This window comes from Poromitra crassiceps, assembly GCF_964638095.1.
Source record: "Poromitra crassiceps genome assembly, chromosome: 5".
Taxonomy (NCBI): domain Eukaryota; kingdom Metazoa; phylum Chordata; class Actinopteri; order Beryciformes; family Melamphaidae; genus Poromitra; species Poromitra crassiceps.
The window spans coordinates 25485417-25511052 of NC_139642.1; the positions used below are offsets into that span (position 1 = coordinate 25485417).

General features: G+C 41.8%; 1 protein-coding gene across 1 annotated transcript; it reads left to right on the forward strand.

The window, feature by feature from the left end:
• Positions 1–5046: 5046 nt before the first annotated feature.
• Positions 5047–24801, forward strand: LOC310776206 (P2X purinoceptor 5-like; the record flags this gene model as incomplete). The annotated part of the gene is made up of 12 exons (XM_083636392.1): positions 5047–5183; positions 14193–14343; positions 14684–14755; positions 17944–18019; positions 18347–18452; positions 19952–20032; positions 20130–20271; positions 21060–21196; positions 21375–21468; positions 23302–23367; positions 23503–23585; positions 24585–24801. 12 exons carry the CDS (start codon positions 5047–5049, stop codon positions 24667–24669), a joined length of 1230 nt encoding a protein of 409 aa, XP_083492518.1. The 3' UTR covers positions 24670–24801.
• Between the last annotated feature and the right edge of the window lie 835 nt (positions 24802–25636).

The following is a 25636-nucleotide window of genomic DNA, read 5'->3' on the forward strand; positions in this document are numbered from 1 at the left end:
ATAAAAAGGTGTGATTTCTGGGTGTTTGTGTATATTTGCTTACTTCTGCAGATCCAACAAAAGCAGGAGGGAGTGGCGCTTCGATGGAGAGTACAGCAGGATGGGAACATTTTCCACAAAAAAGAGGAGGGAGAAAACGAGAGAACGGAGGAAGACTGTGACTATGCATTTTAGGAGTTATGATTCAATATTTATTAGCAGCTCATTTCCTTTCAAATCAGTTATAGTGGCCTCTACTGTCTCTGCCATTTACTGCACAGAGAAAATATCAAGAGAAGGGTGATAGGGTAAATATCAAGAGAGTAGTGAAAATCGTATATAAATCCCCATCCCTCATTAAACACTTACTGTATAATTTGAGATTCTGTAGACCTTTTGCCATCTTCACCAACCATCAATGTCACACAACAAGTTAAATACACACAAACATAACTGCATTTCAGTCAGGACCACTTTAGTCAAAACACAAGACCACTTAGATCAATTTAAAGCTTTTATTAGCATGAGTTATATTTGGCGGTATGGCTCTGTTCTGGAGAGCGGGAGCAGCAGATTCCGGGAGCTCCTTGCCCGTCCATGAGCAACATGGAATAGCCTTAAGGCAAGGAGAGCAACAAAAGACCCCCAGATACAGAACAGAGCAAGCAACAATGACAACAGAAATGACATTGTTTAAGTCAGACACATCATGAAAGGAGGAGCTGGGGAGGAGGTGGGTTGCAAACAGCTTGCAGATGAATCAGCCATCTTAGGCAGCAGACTGCAGCATAATTTAAAGAGGGTGCCCTCTTTGAGTTGAGCCATCAGCTAAGCAGTCAGCTGATGTGGGCTGGGTTTGACATCAGTTCCTAATCAGCTGTGGGCTGGGTTTAAGCTGGGCTTGACATCCATGGCCTGCATGAACTACCGCTGTGCTCAATATTGGCAAAACACCATTCTAGTTATAACACTGGTTTCCCCATGAAGCTGTCTCTTGAATATTGCCCTATTGGCTGTACAAAAAAAAGCCTTGACCTCTCCTCAACAGATCACTCAATAATATCACAAAGAGACTTGCACACCTTCCCTTCAACAGCTGGGAATCAATCAATCAATCAGTTTAATACATGTCCCAGAAGGGCACTTTGGTTCACATCAGACAGCAGTGGATAATACAAACATCATTACTAGTTTGAAGTAGTAATAAAGGCACACTTCAGAATTATAATACATTATTACTTGTTTGAAAGTAATAAAGGCACACTTCAATGTTCCAAAAGACCATCTGCAGCCATCAGCCGGGTCGCCACGTGCGCAGCGCCTCCGTACGGAAACGCTCTGCTGCTCTTCTTCGGCTCGGCTCTCTGCTGTTTTGGTGGTCTCTCTTTGCTCGCTGCAGCAGGTCCAGGAGGGCTTTTCTGATCTGAGCACCAAACTTGTGGGCCCCCTGCAAGACAGTCGTGAGGCAAAGAATAAGATAAAAGAATAATTGTGACTAGGAGAGAAATCTTTCAATTGCAGGTTTATGAAAGTCGATCCAAAAAGGTTGAAACTTGTCACATTTACTTCTGACTAATCTGAATTGATACTAGGACTCACAGAAACTTTGAATACAAATAACTTTTGAACGTCAGAAAGAAATGATAATAGAAAATAATAATAATGTCACATGCAAAACCACGCCCTTTAAAATTAAACTCGGTTGTGGTCAAGCAGCTTCTTGCCAGAAGTTATAATCTATCAATTTTCCTGTATGAGTATGAAATTGATACTATGTGATGAGGAACAACAAAATGCACTTTTTTCCACCATCCATCAACAGGAAAAAAGATTAGCATAAAAGGAAAAATATCATGCAAAAACTACTAATGTCATCTACAGTATAATGCTGAAATGTCCATGCGGAAAATGTGGGCAAAACAACACGGCCACTCAAAACACGCATAGCCTAGCCCTAGAGAGTCCAGTGGCTGTACATTTTAAAAATGCACACCACAGCGTCTCTTCACTCAGATACACAGACATAGAACAAGTAAGACGTGAAGGCAACATCAACAACCTCTTATTAAAGAGAGAACTATGGTGGATCCACTTCTTGAACACTATGGCACCCATTGGACTCAATGAAGAGTCCCATATCAGACCTTGAGAGGCCTGTACTGCATAATATATCTATCTATATTTGTATTCCTTATTCCTTTTCTTTTCCTGGAGCTAGAATTGGACTCTAGAATATTCTTTTGTATATACTGTGTGTTTGAGTGTCTTGAAACTTGAAACTAAAATCTGTCTCTACATATGGTGTTTTCTTACACATGATATCGAAATACCTGCTATGTCTTTCCTTAGTATACTCTACTTGTTTTTTTTAAAGGTTATTGACTTCCTAACTAAATTACCTTTGAAACTTGAACTCAAATGCTGTGTCTTTTGATATATGTACATATATTTCTTTATTCTTGGATAGCACTTCCTCTTTGATAAAGTGAGCCTATAGGTCTACCTCCAAGCCACTAGGTGGATGTACCGGTACCTATATATAAACATTTCCTGAAATGTAGCCTATATGCTTCACGTGACACTGACGAAGATCTGTATCGGATCGGGCGGTTTGTCTCTGTCCATTAAATGTTGTCCACGGGAGCAAAATAAACTTTGTGTCGCAAGCCCTCTTTTCTATATGAAACTGATACGGTCATTAAGATGTTAATTTGCAGGTAATCTCACATTCGAGACGGAGGTGTGGCTATGTAAGATTAATTTGCACGCTACTGTATATTAATTTGAGGTAGAGCCTGCTTCCCGGCTGGGAACATTGGACAATCAACATCAACACTGGACAATAGAGAGTCAAAAGGGGAATCATCCTAATCAGGCGCGCTGGAACCATTATTAAATTAAGTTTAGCTCATTTGCCACATCCCCCCAACATAACCAAGATACACCATGCCTTACCGGCACTGTCCGCTCAGTTCACAGTGAGCTACAGTCGTGAAGTTAGTAATTATCACCATAGAATGGAGGCTAATGGTACAGCTGTTAAAAATCTGCCAAAACACACATCTCACGGCGCCAAAATACATGTTGTGCTTCGGGTACTCACCATGATGAAATGTTAATCCAAAATGCACTGTCTTTTTGGAAGGAAAAGAGGTCGGCGGCCATGTTTGGAAAGTAGTGCCGGCTACCTCTTTTCCTTCCAAAAATACCAATTATGTGCATTTTGGATTAATATTTCATCATGTGGTGTGTCCCCGCACAACATGTATTTTGACGCCGTGAGATGTGTGTTTTGGCAGATTTTTAACAGCTGTACCATTAGCCTCCATTCTATGGCGATAATTACTAACTTCACGACTGTAGCTCACTGTAAACTGAGCGGACAGTGCCGGTAAGGCATGGTGTATCTTGGTTATGTGGGGGGGATGTGGCAAATGAGCTAAACTTCCAAAAAAGTGGTTTAAGTAGGGGGAGCTGCAAGGAATTAAGCGGCGTGGCGCTGAAGAAAATTTTATCTTTTTTTGGACTTTTAGCCATAGCCTATTTAGAGGAATATTCAAGATAGAAGAGATCAAAACAAGAATCGGCATAGCAACATCAGCCATGACAAGACTGGCCAGTATCTGGAAAAGCAACACCATCAGCTTCCCAGTGAAGGTCAGACTTTACAAGTCACTTGTTCTCTCCACATTACTCTATGGCTGTGAGAGCTGGACACTCACAGCGGACACGGAGCGTAGGATACAGTCCTTTGAAAGCAAATGCTACAGAAGAATGCTACATATTTCATATAAAGAACACCGGACAAATGACTATGTTAGACAGCTAGTGACCTCCCATGCTGGAGACCTGGAACCTCTATTGTCAATAGTAAAACGTCGCAAACTGGCCTGGTATGGCCATGTCGCAAGGCACACCTCCCTGTCAAAGACCATCCTGCAGGGGACAGTAGAGGGAAAGCGGAGAAGAGGCAGGCAGAGAAAGTCCTGGATGGACAACATCAAAGAATGGACTGGCCGCAGCTTCCAAACCCTGCTAAGAACAGCTGAAGACCGTGAGCGATGGAGATCCTTGACTGCCCAAGCATCCACCATGACACCCCTATGGCCCTCTAGGCCATGGGATGAGTGAGTGAGTGAGTGAGTGAGTGAGTGAGTGAGTGAGTGAGTGAGAGGAATATTTAATTTTAAATTAATTAACATTAGGATTATACTGTTGTGATGTCATTATTCAGTATCTTCTCCTTTTCTCACTCACTTTCATGTAACCACCTGCTCTCCCTTTAGACCGTTTTACACTACAACAGATGGCAACACAGGCATAAACACTGAACTTATTATTATTATTATTATGGAAAACCAGATTATGATGACAATCAAACACTTTTGAAGAGAGAGCGTATGAAATAAGATTAGCTGGGAAGCACAAACTGTTTTTTAAAGCTTGTTTTTACCACTGACAGGATCAGATTATTCCAAATGTCTATGCATGGTCCCTACAAAATACATAAGGGTGAAATAGCTAACCTGACGCTGCCAGATCATATAGGTCGATGTGCCAGATGGATGTAAATTGGTTCACATTTGTTTCACAACCTTTGTGGAACAATGCCGCCCCCATCTGGCGGAGTCAGGCTATGAGATAGCTGCAGTAGGCCCGCACCTACAGGCGTCGTCGTCAAACTTATCAAAGATAGATAAGACCGGAAGTTTGATGGATTAAAAGAAAAGTCACAATATTAGCGACCAAGCAAGCGACAATTTTCAGCTTTGCTTTTGACTGGTCAGAGGGCTTTATTTTGAAAGCTGTGAGCGGATGTTGCATTCCTCATTCGGACGGCCTTGACAGTGGTGATTAAAGTGGTGGTGGTGGTGTGGGGGGGGGGGGATCAGGGCCAGGGGCCACACGGGTAGTGAGATGAGATGTGAGACCCTGCAGCGAGGCTACTTCCATCCATGTGAACACAAACAGCTGGTGAACTGTTGACTGTCAGAGGTGTAGCTGCGGCCCCGCTATGCGCTGACAGCACACTGACCACGGAGTGGACTATCCGGAGAGAAGAGGAGGATGGCTGGACGCCAGTTGAAAGGACGATTCCTCTCCCTGTTCGACTACAAAACAGAGAAATACATTGTCGCCGACAACAAGATAGTTGGCATTTTGTATAGACTTGTGCAATTATCTATCATCGGTTATATTATTGGGTAAGTGGCAATATCTGTCATGACTTAAACGTTCATCTCACACCATGTTACAATTCCAAAGGAGTGAAGTTTATTCGAGAAAATTCACGGACTTGTGTGACGGTGCGTTTATCCGTCACACAAGTCCGATTATTGGTTAGATAATCGTTACCTAGGCACGCCTACTGGGTATTAGCTATTAGAAAGGGGAAGATGTAAGAATCTAAGAATAAATCATGAGAATAAGTGAGGCACTAATTGCAACTTCTTATTTTGTAATGTTATATTCTTCATTCATTGCTTCATATAGGCATATTATGGTTTTCTCTTGCATGCATGGCTCTTGCAGTTTTCTAAGCAAAATGTTGTAGTCAGGTAAAGGGGATACCTGGATTCAGAAATCAGGGAAAGGGGGTACTGAAGCCAAAAAAGTTTGAGAACCACTGGCCTAAATTTCACATAGGCTAAATTAACTTTTACTCATGGACCATGAGTAAAAGTTAAGGTAACGCTTTAGAATACAGCCCGCAGGCGCAAATAAGCATGTAGTTATAGTATAACAACAGGGTTTAGGGCTGTAGTTATAGTCTAACTACGGGGTTTAAGGAGTGAATTATAAGATCTGCACTTATAGTCTAACTACGGGGTTTAAGGAGTGTAGTTATAGTATAACAACGGGGTTTAAGGAGTGTAGTTATGGTATAACAACGGGGTTTAAGGAGTGTAGTTATGGTATAACAACGGGGTTTAAGGAGTGTAGTTATGGTATAACAAAGGGGTTTAAGGAGTGTAGTTAGAGTATAACAACAGGGTTTAAGGAGTGTAGTTATAGTCTAACTACGGGGTTTAAGGAATGAAAAAATACTTTAACTAGAGGGTAACAAGATCTGTACTTATAGTCTAACTACGGGGTCGCGGGCTGTATTATGAAGCAGGGGACAAATGTTTGTACTTATAGGCTAATTACGGGGTACCACACTGTACTTACAGGGTAACTACGGGGTTTAAGGAGTGTAGTTAGAGTATAACAACGGGGTTTAAGGAGTGTAGTTAGAGTATAACAACAGGGTTTAAGGAGTGTAGTTAGAGTATAACAACGGGGTTTAAGGAGTGTAGTTAGAGTATAACAACGGGGTTTAAGGAGTGTAGTTAGAGTCTAACAACGGGGTTTAAGGAGTGTAGTTAGAGTCTAACAACGGGGTTTAAGGAGTGTAGTTAGAGTATAACAACGGGGTTTAAGGAGTGTAGTTATAGTCTAACAACGGGGTTTAAGGAGTGTAGTTAGAGTATAACAACGGGGTTTAAGGAGTGTAGTTAGAGTATAACAACAGGGTTTAAGGAGTGTAGTTAGAGTATAACAACGGGGTTTAAGGAGTGTAGTTAGAGTCTAACAACGGGGTTTAAGGAGTGTAGTTAGAGTATAACAACAGGGTTTAAGGAGTGTAGTTAGAGTATAACAACGGGGTTAAAGGAGTGTAGTTAGAGTATAACAACTGGGTTTAAGGAGTGTAGTTAGAGTATAACAACGGGGTTTAAGGAGTGTAGTTAGAGTATAACAACAGGGTTTAAGGAGTGTAGTTATAGTCTAACTACGGGGTTTAAGGAGTGTAGTTAGAGTATAACAACGGGTTTTAAGGAGTGTAGTTAGAGTATAACTACACTCCTTAAACCCCGTTGTTATACTCTAACTACACTCCTTAAACCCCGTAGTTAGACTATAACTACACTCCTTAAACCCCGTTGTTATACTCTAACTACACTCCTTAAACCCCGTTGTTATACTCTAACTACACTCCTTAAACCCAGTTGTTATACTCTAACTACACTCCTTTAACCCCGTTGTTATACTCTAACTACACTCCTTAAACCCCGTTGTTATACTCTAACTACACTCCTTAAACCCCGTTGTTAGACTCTAACTACACTCCTTAAACCCCGTTGTTATACTCTAACTACACTCCTTAAACCCCGTTGTTATACTCTAACTACACTCCTTAAACCCCGTTGTTATACTCTAACTAGACTCCTTAAACCCCGTTGTTATACTCTAACTACCTTCCTTAAACCCCGTTGTTATACTCTAACTACACTCCTTAAACCCCGTAGTTACCCTGTAAGTACAGTGTGGTACCCCGTAATTAGCCTATAAGTACAAACATTTGTCCCCTGCTTCATAATACAGCCCGCGACCCCGTAGTTAGACTATAAGTACAGATCTTGTTACCCTCTAGTTAAAGTATTTTTTCACTCCTTAAACCCCGTAGTTATACTCTAACTACACTCCTTAAACCCCGTTGTTATACTCTAACTACACTCCTTAAACCCCGTTGTTATACCATAACTACACTCCTTAAACCCCGTTGTTATACCATAACTACACTCCTTAAACCCCGTTGTTATACTATAACTACACTCCTTAAACCCCGTAGTTAGACTATAAGTACAGATCTTATAATTCACTCCTTAAACCCCGTAGTTAGACTATAACTACAGCTCTAAACCCCGTTGTTATACTATAACTACATGCTTATTTGCGGGCTGTATTCTAAAGCGTTACCAAAGTTAATTTAGGCCATAATAAAATCCATCATGAGAGCGAGCCTTTTTCGACACAGATGACAAACATTTCCCTTGAAATGCCACACTGTAGAATAACAAAATAGAGGAATATTCTTGTGTGCGATAAGGTCACTGTGAACTCACTATAGTGGCACGTAATAGGCTACCCTAATGGTCAATTTCTAAAAGTCATTTTCGCAGTTCAATGGAGCAGAACTGTATATACTGTATGTTAGAGAATTAAATTCCACAGCCAAAAGGTAAACAGTGAACCACTTGAAGGAAACCAGTTGAAATCAAATGATGGAGCCAGGAGTCAGAAGAAGTCGTCTGATATGATGTATTTAACATAGATCTTGGCCAAGAGATGCACTCTTGTATATTCACGGATGGATACACAGGCTTACATACATTGAACAGAAAGTCAAAGATACTTATAGGACACACATCAGATGACATGTCTTGACGCACACTTGAGGGCTACTCTGTAGACTCAACCTATCTGTTATTCTGGGCCTGTAGAGGGCACCGTGGCACGGTGACAGGGCACAGTGTGCGATAGAGAGGAGCTGCAAACGTAAGGTACAAGTTATCTAAATACGTCTGTCTGTGTATGTACACAGGTTATCCAAATATGATGTCTATCTGTGTATGTACACAGGTCATCTAAATATGAAGTCTGTCTGTGTCATAACTATATGTAACTAAAATGGAAATGTATATGAATATATTAATAACTAGTGATTGTCCAAATAAAGGCTAATGTGATGTAAATGTTCTCTATCATATATATATATGTATATATACAGTATATATATATATACACTATATATATATATATATATATATATATATATATATATATATATATATATATATATCACTATTGAGTACAGACACACTACAAATCCATATTCCATATTCATAGTATTCCTATGATGTCACGTGCATTTTTCTACCAATATGGTAGTCTCCCAATGTGGGCCTTTCTCACCAGCAAACATTTGAGATTCCAAAAAAGTGGTGTATCCCTTTAAGTAGGGGGAGCTGCAAGGAATTAAGGGACTCTGCGACGTGGCGCCGAAGAAAATTTTATCTTTTTTTTGGACTTTTAGCCATATTTAGAGGAATATTTAATTTTAAATGAATTAACATTAGGATTATTATACTGTTGTGATGTCATTATTCAGTATCTTCTCCTTTTCTCACTCACTTTCATGTAACCATCTGATCCCTTTAGACCGTTTTACACTACAACAGATGGCAACACAGGCATAAACACTGAACTTATTATTATTATTATTATTATGGAAAACCAGATTATGATGAAAATCAAACACTTTTGAAGAGAGAGCGTATGAAATAAGATTAGAGCTGGGAAGCACAAACTGTTTTTTAATGCATTGTGATTGGTGCAGTAACCTATTGGCCAACATCGCTTCAGTTGGCAGCCGCTTTTCCCACATGCCCCTACTGCACTAAACAAGCTTGTTTTTACCACTGACAGGATCAGATTATTCCAAATGTCTATGCATGGTCCCTACAAAATACATAAGGGTGAAATAGCTAACCTGACGCTGCCAGATGGATGTAAATTGGTTCACATTTGTTTCACAGCCTTTGTGGAACAATGCCGCCCCCATCTGGCCGAGTCAGGCTATGAAATAGCTGCAGTAGGCCCGCACCTACAGGCGTCGTCGTCAAACTTATCAAAGATAGATAAGACTGGAAGTTTGATGGATTAAAAGAAAAGTCACAATATTAGCGACCAAGCAAGCGACAATTTTCCGCTTTGCTTTTGACTGGTCAGAGGGCTTTATTTTGAAAGCTGTGAGCGGATGTTGCATTCCTCATTCGGACGGCCTTGACACTGGTGATTAAAGTGGTGGTGGTGGTGGTGGTGGTGGTGGTGGGGGGGGGGGGGGGGGGGGGTATGAGGGCCAGGGGCCACAAGGGTAGTGAGATGAGATGTGAGACCCTGCAGCGAGGCTACTTCCATCCAGGGGTGTTGTCTACGTGCTACGCAGGTATACGCAGTATACACACTGCGAAATGACTCAGATTTGCGTATGCGCACTGGGAAATGCGCTATGATACGTATCGTTTTCAATTTCCATTCATAAAATTCACCCTGTGCGCTCTGTGTGTACGTTCACACACAGCACCCAAGCCTTGCCTTTACCCACGCTTTTAAATAGGCGTCCTTTTTAGTCAATGAGGCTGTGTACACAGGGCGCCTCAACGTGAACCTTCCGTGTACCCACGCCTCGCCTGAGCTGTGCCGATTTTTACGTGAGTTCTATTTTCAAGCCGACAAGGCGCGTGAAGGCAGACTTTTTCTGTCAAGCCAGGAAAGAAAAACGCGACAATATCCGTGGGAAATGGCAAAGTCAACTGAATTTCAAAATAAAATGGTGTTACAGCGTTGAGCAGAGAGAGAGAGAGAGAGAGAGATTGACAGGTGGCTATCACGTGGGGCTTTCTCCCCGTCGGCAAACAAATCTTCAGGAGACAGAATAGCGACCGAAGAAGCAAGATGAAGCCGATGGCTGAAGCTATTCTGCAAATTTGGGGAGGAACAACAACAAAAAATGGGTCGAATCTCCGCCCACTTCCGGCCGAAACCACGCCCCCCCGTCCAGGGGGGGGCGTGGGTCAGAGTCAGAGTATACCCTCTGAAAAAAGGTAGACTACACCACTGCTTCCATCCATGTGAACACAAACAGCTGGTGAACTGTTGACCGTCAGAGGTGTAGCTGCGGCCCCGCTATGCGCTGACAGCACACTGACCACGGAGTGGACTATCCGGAGAGAAGACGAGGATGGCTGGATGCCAGTGGAAAGGACGATTCCTCTCCCTGTTCGACTACAAAACAGAGCAATACATTGTCGCCGACAACAAGATAGTTGGCATTTTGTATAGACTTGTGCAATTATCTATCATCGGTTATATTATTGGGTAAGTGGCAATATCTGTCATGACTTCAACGTTCATCTCACACCATGTTACAATTCCAAAGGACTGAAGTTTATTCAAGAAAATTCACGGACTTGTGTGACGGTGCGTTTATCCATCACACAAGTCCGATTATTGGTTAGATAATCGTTACCTAGGCACGTAGCCTACTGGGTATTAGCTATTAGAAAGGGGAAGATGTAAGAATCTAAGAATAAATCATGAGAATAAGTGAGGCACTAATTGCAACTTCTTATTTTGTAATGTTATATTCTTCATTCATTGCTTCATATAGGCATATTATGGTTTTCTCTTGCATGCATGGCTCTTGCAGTTTTCTAAGCAAAATGTTGTAGTCAGGTAAAGGGGATACCTGGATTCAGAAATCAGGGAAAGGGGATACCCCGCTAGCCGGGCGCTTCTGGCTCATACAAGCGCATTAGCGCCCGGCGAACGTCACGCATTTTCCCATTTTACACTGTGACATTTTCACGTCTAGGTCTAAATGCCGGCTCCTACCTGAGTCTTCACGTGAAGTGAAGATGCTATCCGATGTAAAACATCCTCTTCTTTTAATGACACCTAGTTGTTGCATCCAAATTGTTGCATAAAATCCACTTTTCTGTCTCTCAAAAACCGAAAAGCATTTATCTGGAGCACCTCGAGCAACCCGGAAGTCGTTGTTCCGGGTTGCTTCAGATCAGAGAAGAAGAAGAAGCGGTGCTCCAGATAAATGCTTTTCGGTTTTTGAGAGACAGAAAAGTGGATTTTATGCAACAATTTGGATACAACAACTAGGTGTCATTAAAAGAAGAGGATGTTTTACATCGGATAGCGTCTTCACTTCACGTGAAGACTCAGGTAGGAGCCGGCATTTAGACCTAGACGTGAAAATGTCACAGTGTAAAATGGGAAAATGCGTGACGTTCGCCGGGCGCTAATGCGCTCGTACGAGCCAGAAGCGCCCGGCTAGCGGGGTAAGGAAAGGGGGTACTGAAGCCAAAAAAGTTTGAGAACCACTGGCCTAAATTTCACATAGGCTAAATTAACTTTTACTCATGGACCATGAGTAAAAGTTAATTTAGCCCATAATAAAATCCGTCATGAGAGCGAGCCTTTTTCGACACAGATGACAAACATTTCCCTTGAAATGCCACACTGTAGAATAACAAAATAGAGGAATATTCTTGTGTGCGATAAGGTCACTGTGAACTCACTATAGTGGCACGTAATAGGCTACCCTAATGGTCAATTTCTAAAAGTCATTTTCTCAGTTCAATCGAGCAGAACTGTATATACTGTATGTTAGAGAAAGAAATTCCACAGCCAAAAGGTAAACAGTGAACCACTTGAAGGAAACCAGTTGAAATGAAATGATGGAGCCAGGAGTCAGAAGAAGTCGTCTGATATGATGTATTTGACATAGATCTTGGCCAAGAGATGCACTCTTGTATATTCACGGATGGATACACAGGCTTACATACATTGAACAGAAAGTCAAAGATACTTATAGGACACACATCAGATGACATGTCTTGACGCACACTTGAAGGCTACTCTGTAGACTCAACCTATCTGTTATTCTGGCCCTGTAGAGGGCACCGTGGCACGGTGACAGGGCACAGTGTGCGATAGAGAGGAGCTGCAAATTTAAGGTACAAGTTATCTAAATACGTCTGTCTGTGTATGTACACAGGTTATCCAAATATGATGTCTATCTGTGTATCTACACAGGTCATCTAAATATGAAGTCTGTCTGTGTATGTACACAGGTTATCCAAATATGAAGTCTGTCTGTGTCATAACTATATGTATGGCACGGTGACAGGGCACAGTGTGCGATAGAGAGGAGCTGCAAATGTAAGGTACAAGTTATCTAAATACGTCTGTCTGTGTATGTACACAGGTTATCCAAATATGATGTCTATCTGTGTATGTACACAGGTTATCTAAATATGAAGTCTGTCTGTGTCTTAATATAATAACTAGTGATTGTCCAAATAAAGGCTAATGTGATGTAAATGTTCTCTATCATATCATATATATGTATATATACAGTATATATATATATACACTATATATATATATATATATATATATATATATATATAATGTATATATATATATATATCACTATTGAGTACAGACACACTACAAATCCATATTCCATATTCATAGTATTCCTATGATGTCACATGCATTTTTCTACCAATATGGTAGTCTCCCAATGTGGACCTTTCTCACCAGCAAACATTTGAGATTGAGAGTGACACGCAGGGAGGCGGGAGCGAGCGGAAGGGAAAGACCTTTCCGCTCTGACTGAAATGGTCAGCACCAATGGCAGAGCTTAGATACCTGCTTCCAGGCAGCCACACTAGATTTGATTAGAATCTCCTGTTTATTACAATCACTGGTTATTTTCCTACCATGGCCTTGTGGTACTGTAGCAGAATACTATGAATAGGAACGTTATTGATGATTTTTCTTTAAGTGATGAACACAACACACACAGGTAATAACAGGTTGTTTCACTCTGAACACAAAACACAATAGACTGTATTACCAGTTTTTCCTCAATCACTTAGATGCATTTCCTGAAAATCATTCTCAAAACTCTATACCACCCGTGCAAAATAAACTATAACACTCAAAATGTTACCACATTTGTCAAAAGACACAAAGACAGTCAATCGCTACAACCAAATGTCCACCTTCTGATCGTGTAAAAACACGATTTCAGACAGAAGCCCATCTTTATTGTCACACGAACACTTCAACACATGCATGCGGCCACAACACACACTCATGCTGACGGTGGCCGGTGAAATATGTCCTCTGCATTTGACCCATCCAGGCTTGTCCTTTCCTCCAGGGGGCAGGCCAGGAGCAGTGGTCGCTTTTTCTTTCCAGCGCCCGGGGACCATCATTGGACCAACTTCAGATGTTGTCATCACTGGTCGGATGACGATCTTCTGCATGTTTTTAGTGGGGGGTTATGTACGGAGGAACCCCCTGGGGGGTACGGGGAGAACATGCAAACTCCACACAGAAAGGCGCTTTCGACGAGATAGCCCACCTGGGCCGTAGGCACTGAAGATATGGGGGGGTCACAACTCCAGCGCCCACAGCGTCCCAGGCAAGAATCGAACCCAGGACCTTCTAGCTGTGAGGCGACAGCGCTACCGACTGCGCCACCGTACCCCACTGTAAACCCTGACACTCAAAATTCGAAGTATTTGCATCAAAATTGGACAGACTGTGTAGGGTACATACTGTTGCTGTCAATGTAAAAGATTTCGTGGATGCACAAATATGATAAAAACCATGTTTACAGTATTATAGTTTTCATCACATTAGATTTACGATCCGTCTCATTGGGCATCTAGTCTCTCCTCCCTGTTAGGCCACAGCACGTCCCTGATTGACACCTGCTTCTTGCTCCATTTTCAGAAACAGTTCCTTGACAGAAGAAGACACATTAACGATAATGGTGTTTTCGGTGCCTCTTCACACAGGTGGGTATTCTTCATCAACAAAGGCTACCAGGAGACAGACGAGGCCATCCAGAGCTCTGTTATAACCAAACTGAAGGGAGTTTCGCTCACTAACACCTCTGAGTCTGGGCTGCTGATTTGGGGTCCGGAGGACTACGTCATCCCACCACAGGTGAACTACACTCCAGTTTCAACCTACCCCTCGGTACACTTTCACACTGACCAGGGCAGGAAGGTGTCTTTTGCATACACTGACACCAGTGCCAGGTGCATTCATGGCCAAACTAGTTCGGAATAAAGACTTAGTGAAATATACCTGTACATATGCACTACCTACCAAACTGCCGTGTGTGTGTGTGTGTGTGTGTGTGTGTGTGTGTGTGTGTGTGTGTGTGTGTGTGTGTGTGTGTGTGTGTGTGTGCATCAGTGCTGCAGACTAATAAGGCAGTACAATTTGGAAGAAGTACCCAATATAAAGTTTAATTATTTGACAGTGTTTTCTCTGTGTACAGGGTGACGCGGTTCTTTTCATAGTAACCAATTTCATAGAGACGCCAAACCAGAAGCTGGGCCACTGTGCTGAGGTAAGAATAGTTCCTTAGCATAGACATGGTTGAGTTGCAAACCACAGAGTGTATCACAGTTCAGTTCAGTTTATTGAAAAAAAGGGGACAGAGCATATTCATCAACAATTCAATGTAAATACACCAGGTTTAGCCAAAAGGCTAGTTTCCACCTGTAGTCCCCGGCCAAGGTGTTGCAACAGGCTTCCTAAAAGAATAAAAATAGAAATAGAAGTAAACTGTAAAAAGCACACAGAGCAAAGCTATAGCGCAGGTTAAAAAGGACACGAGTAAAAAGACACAGAAGTCTCAACAGGTACATGCATAGGAGACAACAAAATAACAAACAGGATAAGCCAAGCAGACAGGTGTTAAAAGCAATTACACTCATAGGCTACAACAGTAAACAGACCAGACAACACAGGGGGACACAGACAATGTTTACAACCAAATGTACAAACATACAGACGTGGCTTTCAGTGCTGACAGGTTTGTGTGTTGAGTAGAAACTGTTTTAATTGATGGCTGAAGGATCTGTAGGTGTTGAGATGTGTGATGCGAGTTGGAATAGAGTTCCACTCTCGTGACCCTCTGACTGACCAGGCAGACTGACTGAAAGCACTTTTCCTTAGTCTCCTCTATTAGCCCCCCTCGTGCTGTGAAATGTGCCTGTTTGTTGGTTGATGAATGCTTTGAGTGGGGGTGGAGCCAAGTCATGGATTACTTTATAGACAAGGCAGGTGTTTGCAAATGTGATGTTGTTCTCCCAGCTCAGTGTGTTATATTTGTCCAGGATTGAGCAGTGGTGGAAGTGTCTTGGTTTTTTATCTAGTGTTTTGAGTATCTGTTTGTATAATGATTCTAATGGTTTGCATGTTGTTTGGTTGGCCTGTGACCAGCTAGCTTGTCAGACAGTAGTTGAAGTGAGTGAAAATCTTGGAGTGAACAAACATTTTAGCATCTTCGGTTGACATGAAACTTCTGACAAAACGGAAGTTGGCTAGGTTGAATTCGACCATTTTACAGATTTTTTTGACATGTGACTTGAATGAAAGGTTTGAGTCTATCAGCACTCCGAGACATTTAAATTCACTCACAACCTGTAGTTGTTCCCCTGACACAGAAATGTGAGCAACATCAGTAGAGCGGTTTGTCTTGGTAAAAAAAAACATACTGACAGTTTTGGAGACATTTAGTCTCCAAAATCACAGATTGCTGTGGTGACATTTCATTGAGAAAACGTGCGAGAAAGAAAGTGAGAGAGCAGCTTGGACAGAACCTCCATCTTTCCCAGCTCACCACTCCAGTCTGAGAGGAACTGGGTTTACTTTAAAGTTTCATTGTTTGCTCTCTGCTGTGTGAAGACTCATCATCTGGAAACTATGCCCCACAGCGTTTCACTGAGTAGTAGACCGTGTACAAATGACAGTGGTCGAGCCTGTCCTGGCCGTAGGTGCCTTGAAGGAAACACACATTTACACAGAAACCCAACAGCTTGACCGAGACTAGCTTGCTGAGCAGGATTTTCCACCTTTGAAATAGCATAAACTTACCCCAAAAATTACCCTATAAAATTACTATCTAAAAGACACGCTTGTTGAGCTAGGGAGCAAGCTCCAAACGCACGTCAGACGCTCGCGTTTTGAAGTCCACCCATAGTTTTAAACGGCCGAACACGCACCAAGAGCGTTCTGACGCACGTCAAACTGCCTTGACGCCCGTACTCCGAACCTGTTTCAATTTTGGAGCGTCAAATGAGTTTCCAGCAGCGACCAAAGTGCCCTGAGCTCCTCCCCCTCCCTCTCTGCCCACTTCCATCCCCGTCTGTCTCGCTATGCTCGATCCTCAAACAAATCTCACGGCAGTTTAAATAGGCCTACAGTAAGCATGTCAATACGCTACACTATAGCAAGACTGTCTGAACTGAGAATAATGTTCTAAACGCATCGGCTAGCAAAATATAGCCTATCCCTGGATGTCATGATGAGATTAGATTGGTGAAAGTTTGGACAGAATGATTGCATCATTTTCTCCCGCAGCGCTGCCTTTTTCTTCTCCCCCTCTGCACGGCAGACAAGTAGGATGATCCAACAGCCTCTGAATGACAGGGGCTCAAAACTACAGTATAACAACTTTTTTTTCTATCGTTTTCTATCTTAAGAGTTGGGTTTATAAGTCACCACTGGCAAAATCCAACTCAGTATATGCCTTTAACTTGTATCGGTGATCTCAAATGTGGGCCCCAGTCTGCAGTTTGTCAGAAAGGCATGGGCCAGGTCCATAAGCAAGAGGCCCAAAGCACGACTGCACCATGATATGGTGCCTATAGGGGAACATATAGGCACCATGATATGGTGCCTATAGGGGAACATATAGGCACCATGATATGGTGCCTATATGTGGAACATATAGGCACTTTGCGTCCCTCATGGTCCCCAGAAGTAGCCTGCCACCACGGGAGCTTCTTGTGTCGCCTTCGCCCACAAAGTTCAAACTCAAACCAATCTCTCAGACAGTGGCACTGCCTTCACAGCCAGCATTTCCAAACAGTACCTACTCATAACAACCGACTGCAGAGTTTCAACAAAGGTTGAACACCTCGCTCGTGTGTGTGTGTGTGTGTGTGTGTGTGTGTGTGTGTGTGTGTGTGTGTGTGTGTGTGTGTGTGTGTGTGTGTGTGAGAGAGAGAGAGAGAGAGAGAGAGAGAGAGAGAGAGAGAGAGAGATCTCCTTATCCACAGCTACATATTTCCAGAGGGCTCCTGGTATGTAAACGCTGCTGGTCTGCTGCCTGACAGCTTGCTTTAACAGCCAACAAGCCTGAACAAGTGCTGTTCAGGATCTATACTGCGCTTGTTTACATTGAGCTTCTTCCCACTGCAGTCTTCTTAACAAGTCTGACAGCGACACGGACACAGGCGCCGAAAAAATACCTCTAAATTTGTAATATTTGTGACACAGTCTGATAAAACGTGTAGTGTTACCAAGTCGGCAACCATGAAATTGCGTAAAATTGCGTCAAATGCGGTTCCCATTGCAAAGCCAGAGGAATGCCGCTATTTCAAAGATTTTTCATTCATATTTTAATCGCAAACCTATGAAGCCTTGATAAGGGTTTGTTTACAAGCCTTAAAGCAGACCTAATGAACAAGGTCAATTGTGGCTAAAGTGGCAGATGTCAGCCATCTTGTGTGGTGTTTTTCCTCCCAGAGCCCCAAAGTGCTGAACGGCCACTGCAGCCACAACGAGGACTGTGAGGAGGGACAGATGGTGGTGTCTGGGCACGGTAGGAGAGAAACAGCACCCACTTGATTTGAGTATTAAAATAAATAATTTCAGTGTCACGTTTTGATGATTTCAGCATTGTCACACTGTTGTTTTGGTGCCATTCTGAAAGGTGATTTAGGCCTAAATTCATGTGCCTGGATTCATTTCAGTTAAAATTTTTGTTCATGGCTATTGGGCTGAATTGCACCAATGCAACATAGAGACTTTTTATTTGAGCCAATTCATTGTTGCGCTGTCAGCATGCTCCACCAGTAATTACAATGTATTTCACTCGTCATGGGAAATATGATCTTATGTCTTTTATTAATTGTATTGTTTTGTGAAGGAATTATGAGCGGCCGATGTTTGAGAAAGGATCAAATGGATGAAGGTATCAATGGTACCTGTGAAATATATGGCTGGTGTCCCACTGAAAGACCCTCTAGACCACAGTAAGAATGGATATAAATGAAACTTTTGATTGTTCTCATGCTTTATCTGCTTGTTTTGATCTCATATTTATCTTATCTTGTTATATCTATTTTGATTTCTTCATAAATTAAATGAGAAAAATGCAAAAAGAGGATGCATGCATGCAAGTTAACACACACACACACACACACACACACACACAAAACTTCATAATTCTAAAATGTTCTGACCTCTTGGTCTTTCAAAACCCCTTTTTTAATTTAACCCTTATTTAACCAGGTAATCCCATAAGGGAAAAAAAACAAGCATAGAGGGACTGAAAGAGAGAGAAGAGCAGAGAGAGACAAAAGAGCAAGATAAAATCAAAGCCACATGACTAAACAAAGCAAAAAGGAGTTTCTTGAATGTGTGACAAGATTGTTCATTAATTCAACAAGACAAAGCTCCTTCATCTTCAGATCATTCTGCAGTGAGTTCTATGGAGGAGCAGTGTACAGACTGGAGCTTTGTGGTAGTTCAGGAAGGACGCAGGAGTCATCAGGCGCTCCACCAATCACATACCACCAGGACCTAACTCTGTTAACTAGGTGGTTCGTATAAACAGATCGAGCACTTACTCATCCTGCATTCACACTCAGGAATTTGATTCTATTCGGAGCACGCGGGCTTCGCGTGCTTCGAGTCAAATCTGTGTCATGCTTGCATAGAGTTGTTCATTGAGCATCCTGTGGGCAGAGCCACTCTCCAAGTTTGGAGAGTGTAACTGTATTAGCATTTTTGCAATAAATGTTTCGTCTCATGACGTGATTGTCCTGATTGAAAAGGTCTAAGGCTTAATTCAGTTTTGACCATAGGGACAGATAGCAACACCAAATCCTCTCGCAATAACAGTCATTTCCAACACCTTTTTTTTTTTTTTTTTACATTGGGAAGAGGCTTGTGATTTTAACATATCACCGAAATAGGGGCGTCTGGGTAGTGTAGAGGTGAAAGCACTCACGTACCACCACGGAGACCCGGGTTCAATTCCCGGAGCGGCACTGCCGGCTTGGTCAGACGCTCCTACAGACACAATTGGCCGTGTCTGCAGGTGGAAAGCCGGTGGGGTATGAGTCCTGGTCGCATGCACCAGCGCCTCCTCTGGTCAATCGGGACACCTGTTCGGGGGAGGGGAACTGGGGGGAATAACGTGATCCTTCCACACGCTACGTCCTGCTGGCGAAACTCCTCACTGTCAGGCGAAAAGAAGCGGCTGACGACTGCACATGTATCGGAGGAAGCATGTGTTAGTTTACAATTCTGGAGCAATGACCGGGACAGCAGGGGGAATTGTATATAGGGAGTATAATTAGGGAGAAAATGGGTGATTTAAAAAAAAAACTTGATTAAAAAACAAACAAACACATCACATCACAGTAATCAAGAGCTGATATAAAAGTGGCGGTGACAAATATCATTTTAGCTACAAAAGACAGAAGTGAATATGTGGCCATGATTGATAAACCTCATTGTTTTCCAGAGGATCTCTGTTGACAAACACTGAAAACTTCACCATCTATATCAAGAATTTCATCCAATTTCCCAAATTCGCATTTACAAAGTAAGTCACGTTCTCCTGTGTCAAACAGTCACCATCAAATCTCCCTGCAACAAAAATGACTACAGGTTTAACTGTTCTATATGCCCTCATCTCTCAGGTCCAATGTGCTTGACACAACGGATGCCTCCTATTTGAAGAAATGTCGCTACGACGAGGACCTCTACCCCTACTGCCCCATTCTCCGCCTGGGAGACATTACTCTGCGCGCCGGATACAACTTCCAGGACCTGGCCTCACGCGTTAGTTTACACCCTGCTCAGGGCTTCATATTCATATTGTGTGTATCTGATGCATATTAAGTCACTTTAAACCCTAAACAAATCATAATATACTCACTGGCACAACATGAACTCTGAACTGAGTTAGATACATGTAGAACACTATCCCAGTGATTCCCAACCTTGGGGTCAAGTGGGGTCGCCTGAAATTTCCTGATTTTGTTTGTTTGTTTATTGGTGTTTTTTTGGGGGGGTTGTTCTTGTTTAAATTTGGATTTTGAGAATAAAGTCAGAATTGTGAAAATGAAGTTAGAATTCTGAGTTTAATGTCAGAATTCTGGAAGAAAAAAAGAATTCTGAGATTAAAGTCAGAATTAAGAGGAAAAAAGTCAGCATACATCACTGATGATGTAACTGATGATATTACTGATGTACCGGAATTTTAATGTCTGGGGTCCCTAGATTTTTGTGACGTCAAAGTGGGGTCACAAGCCAAAAAAGGTTGGGAACCCCTGCAGTAGTTTGATTGATTCTGACCAAACTCTCCACAGTTACGTCACTATGGAGCAATCTTTAATGTAAAGAAAATATAATTGACATGTAGGCGTATTGTTTTCCTGTAGCTGGCTTTTCAAGTGGTAAAATGTCTGCATGGACTCCATTGTCACTGTCAGACGATAGCCGACATTAGCTTAGCTTAGCTTGCAGTGTCCCTTGTCCTCGAGACGGCAATGACATTTGTCTTGATATTTTTAATGTTTTCAGTGAATATTTACAGCAGTTTGTCACGCATCTGCTTTGTTTTCCAGGGCGGCTCCATAGGTATTCTAATAGAGTGGAACTGTGACCTTGACAAAGGTTACTCAAACTGCCATCCACGATACCACTTCACCCGTCTGGACATCAGCAGCTCCAACAAGTCCATCACATCTGGATTTAACTTCAGGTGACCGACACTGTAGGCAGTGCTACAGTATTTTGAACTATATTTGAACATGCAAATATTGGTTTTGTCATATATTGTGTAACTCGTTAAAACATTTGATTTGAAACAGGAGTTATTGAATTGCTTTTCCTCCTGCTGTCTCCAGATCTGATACAGTGTCTTGCTGTTTTCTCCACAGACACACTCGCTATTACAAAGATGGTGCCGGGGTGAGCCACCGAACTCTATTCAAAGTCTACGGTGTGCGATTCAACATCATGGTGCATGGAACGGTAGGGCACATGTGTGTTTTGAGGCATGGATGCATGAAATATTCCCTGCAAAAAGCTTTCTCTCCTGACAGAAAGGTTCAAATGAACAACACATTATATAACACATTATGAAACTGATATTGGGCAGTGGTGGCCTAAAGGATAGAGAAGCGAGCTTGTGACCAGGAGGCTGTCGGTTCAATTGTCCGGACCGGCAGGATAAATCTGGGTGGGGAAAGTGAAAAAGCAGCGCTTGCCCCTCCCTCATTACCACCACTGAGGTGCCCTTGAGCAGGGCCCTTAACCCCCAACCGCTCTCTAGTGGAGCTGCTCAGTGGCCAGCAGATCAGACTGTGGTTGTACTGGTCAGCTTCCAGGTGTGAATGTGTGCGTGAATGGCGCTCCTGGAAAAGAGAGTATTGCTCTCAGTGTAGTCTCGCTTGACCAGACAGATCTCCACACCTCGTTTAGCGCTGTACTGGAGAGAGTCTGGCTCAACCTTCTATCATTCTGGTATCGGGGGAAAAACACTCTGCCTTGTTTGCATTTCTTTAAATCAATCCCAAAAATCTTGGGTGATCCAGCGACGGTTGTGAAATAGGTAGAACTTGTTTTAGTGGAACCAATTATCCCTAAATCCCCACAAAAGACGCCAAAAAACGGCACATAAAACCAGGGCCGTAACCAGGGTTCTGAAATAGGGGAGGTCCAGCAAGGGGAGGCGGATTCGGTGGAAAAAAAATTGAGGTTTTTTTCCCCCCTTTTTTAGCCATATTTAGAGTAATATATCATTTTAAATCAACATTAGGATTATACTGTTGTGATGTCATTATTCAGTATATTCTCTTTCATGTCACCACCTGCTCAGCTCTCCTGTCAACATAATTGTAACTAACAAACACAAACTGTTTTAGCCAAATTCATATCAAAATGACACCTACAGGTACACAACCCAAGCCGTACACAACACACAGTCATCATCGATAATAAAAAAAACATACAGAGGGACATTTATTTATTCCTGATAGGAACGATTGAAAAATAAAATAAAATATATTATGTTGTTTTTAACTTTACACCACCTCTTTTTGTTACTTATTGGGTCATGAAACTGAAACCATGCATATAGCCACCTGCATACCTGACTTCGGGAGCTTGGCAATTGGCATCATGCATGATTAGCCAGTAGCATCCCAACGTGTCACACAGGTAACATTACTTAAGAGACAGACTAGACACTTACTTTCTTGGTTGTTGCTAAAAAATCTGTCAGTGTCACTCACTGTCTGTCGTTCACTCGCTCACTGTCTCGCAGCTCGCTCACCTTCAATTATCTCGCCAGGCAGACAGACAGTCATCACTCACCACCATGCTGCTGCTCTCTCGGAATCAAGTTACCGCGGACGCGGCGTCAGATGACTTCCTGCCTGACCTGCCTTTCGTTTCAAAATAAAAGCGATCCTGTGTTTTTCATGCTTTTCCATGCAGATTGTTTTATTAAAAAAAAAAAAAAAAAAAAAAAAAATCTTTTTTTTTTCTGAAATATTAGGGGAGGTCCGGACCTCCCCGTCCTCATAGCTAGTTACGGCCATGCATAAAACAGTAGCAAATCGTGTAGTGGTTGTTGTTGTTTCACTTAGCGACTTTGAAAACGGACGGCACCAATGGCAGAGTTTATACCCGCAGCCTACTTGGTTGGGTCAGACTAGTCTCAGTGAGACTCCCCCTGTATAAATAAAGGTAATTAGTTTTGGGGATTATCCAAAACAGTGAGATGACGGGATTATGGTAATTCTGGTAATTATGGTAATCTTTTTAAAGCAAACCCACTTGTATTTCTGCCATTATTCATAGGCTGGGAAGTTCAGCATCATCCCAACAGTCATAAATCTTGGCGCAGGACTGGCTTTGATGGGTATGGTAAGTAAGATCAATTATATCATTCTTCCAGAAGATGTTCAATGATACAACCACAAAATGATATAGGGCCCATGAGATGTGTCATAGTAGTGATAGTACTCTGATTACATGACTGAATGAAATATGACTTAACAGGGAGCTGTCGTCTGCGACATGGTCCTGCTCTACCTGATGAAGAAGAGCACCTTTTATCGAGAGAGGAAATTTGAAGCACCCAGGTATGATTATATCAATGTTTTTCCTTTGGGTTTGCAGCACTTCCTCTTGAGAAGTGGATCCTATAACTTCATATTGTCTTGTTTGGCAAGGCCAAAACACAAGATTACAGTCCCACCTGGTGACGGTGAGGCTACACAAGCCAAGGGTAGGACGTAACTGTGAATAAGCGATATGAGGAAGTGGAGAACACACACACACACACACACACACACACACACACACACACACACACACACACACACACACACACACACTTACAGAACTCATTCAATAGTGCATAATTTAGGATATGAGTATGCATATGAATTCACTCACAAAGTAAAACAAATAAATGCTAATTATTTTTGCACTGTGACCTTTTGGATCTTATATTTGATCTTGTAACACTCGATAAGCTGATGCCAAGATGGACTGCAGTCTACAACATTATCTATTCTACAGTGTCTACAGCCCTCAATTTGACTATAAAAATAGGTAGAGTAAAATGTTTTTCATGTTAAAGATTATGCATCCCATAGGACATCTATACACAAGCTGCCAAAGAGCTTATTAGAGCATGCTCCCCTCTAGTAGTGATTAATATGTGTGTTATTTAGATTTCTAACAAGGGTTTTAATTAGGCTAATTTATTTAATGTTATTCTTGGCTAGTGTAACTCATAGTAACACCTTTGCTGATAAGTGATCATTGCTTTTGGTGTTTTGCAGTGGCACTGGCCAGACATACTGTCATAATAAAGACACTCAATGTAGACTGTGGTTTCTTATATTTCTTCTACCTTTAATTTACAAAATAAGAAGAAGGAAAATGCTGTTGTTGGTTCGGGGGGTTTAGAAGAGCAATGTAATATATAGGTTGAATCACTATTGTATGGTTGGTTTCCACCAGTGATAGAGAGAGAGAGTAGAAAGACGGGCATTTATTTATATGAAAAAGTTGCAGCTTATGACTTGAAGTTCCTCTGTGAATTCTGCAACATCACTCTGTCCTTTCCACAGAAATGACAAAGCTACCTGTCAAGACAGCAATGAGGAAGACAAAAAGGACATCTCTGAGAAGCAGAATCTGTCCCCGCAGCTTTGACTGCCTCAGAGTGCAGCGTGCCAAGCTTTCATCACAACTTTCAGACAGTCCAGTCTCGCTTCTTTATTTACAGTAGTGTTATTCCATTTCAATGTTCTTCATCATACTGATATCACAGTGCAATATGATTCCAAAGGCAATTGACATAAAGAAATTCAGACAATCACTTTGCTTTGATCTTTGATATATATTTTTTTCTATCATGCGTACTACTAGTGCCTGTTTCTTCTTCAAATGCCTACATGGACTAGCTCCCCCTCCGTTACAGGAATTCATCCAAAAAAATAGAATCACTGGACTCGGCACTAGATCAGACACCAGAGGTGATTGTAAGGTCCATCGTAGAATGACCACGTTTGGTCAAAATGTCCTATCGATAAAAGGCAGCCAAATATGGAATAGTCTCCCCGTCTCCATAAGGGACAGCCCCACCCTTGCCGCTTTTAAAGGTAGACTTAAAAAATGGCTGAAAACAAATCAGTCATGTGTGCACAGGTAGTATGTTTTTTCTTCTCTTTTTTTGTGTGTATTATTATTATGTATTTTTATTTTTCTAAGAGTAATTGCTGCCATGTATTTTAGAGTGTATTGTTACTACTCTTGTTTTACGTAGTTTTAGAGTCTACTGCTACTACCTATGTTCTATGTATGTTTTTATTATGTTCTACGTTTTACGCTCTATGTTTTTTTGTGTTTTATGTTTTATGGGGACAACGGATGGAAATTAGCCTCGTGCTAAATCCGGCAATTTTTACACTTTTACTATGTTCCAGGTTTCACTATCTGTTTCTGTGGTTTCTGTGTTCATTAATTTTGCACTGTCCCGTCCAAATAAACTAATAAAATAAAATAAAACTTGATTTGCAATGTTTGTTAATTTAATCTTTATTTCAATAATAATAATAATTTAAATGAACAGAATATACCTCAAATGAATCGAGCAACAAGTGCCAAGTTTGCTTTTAAG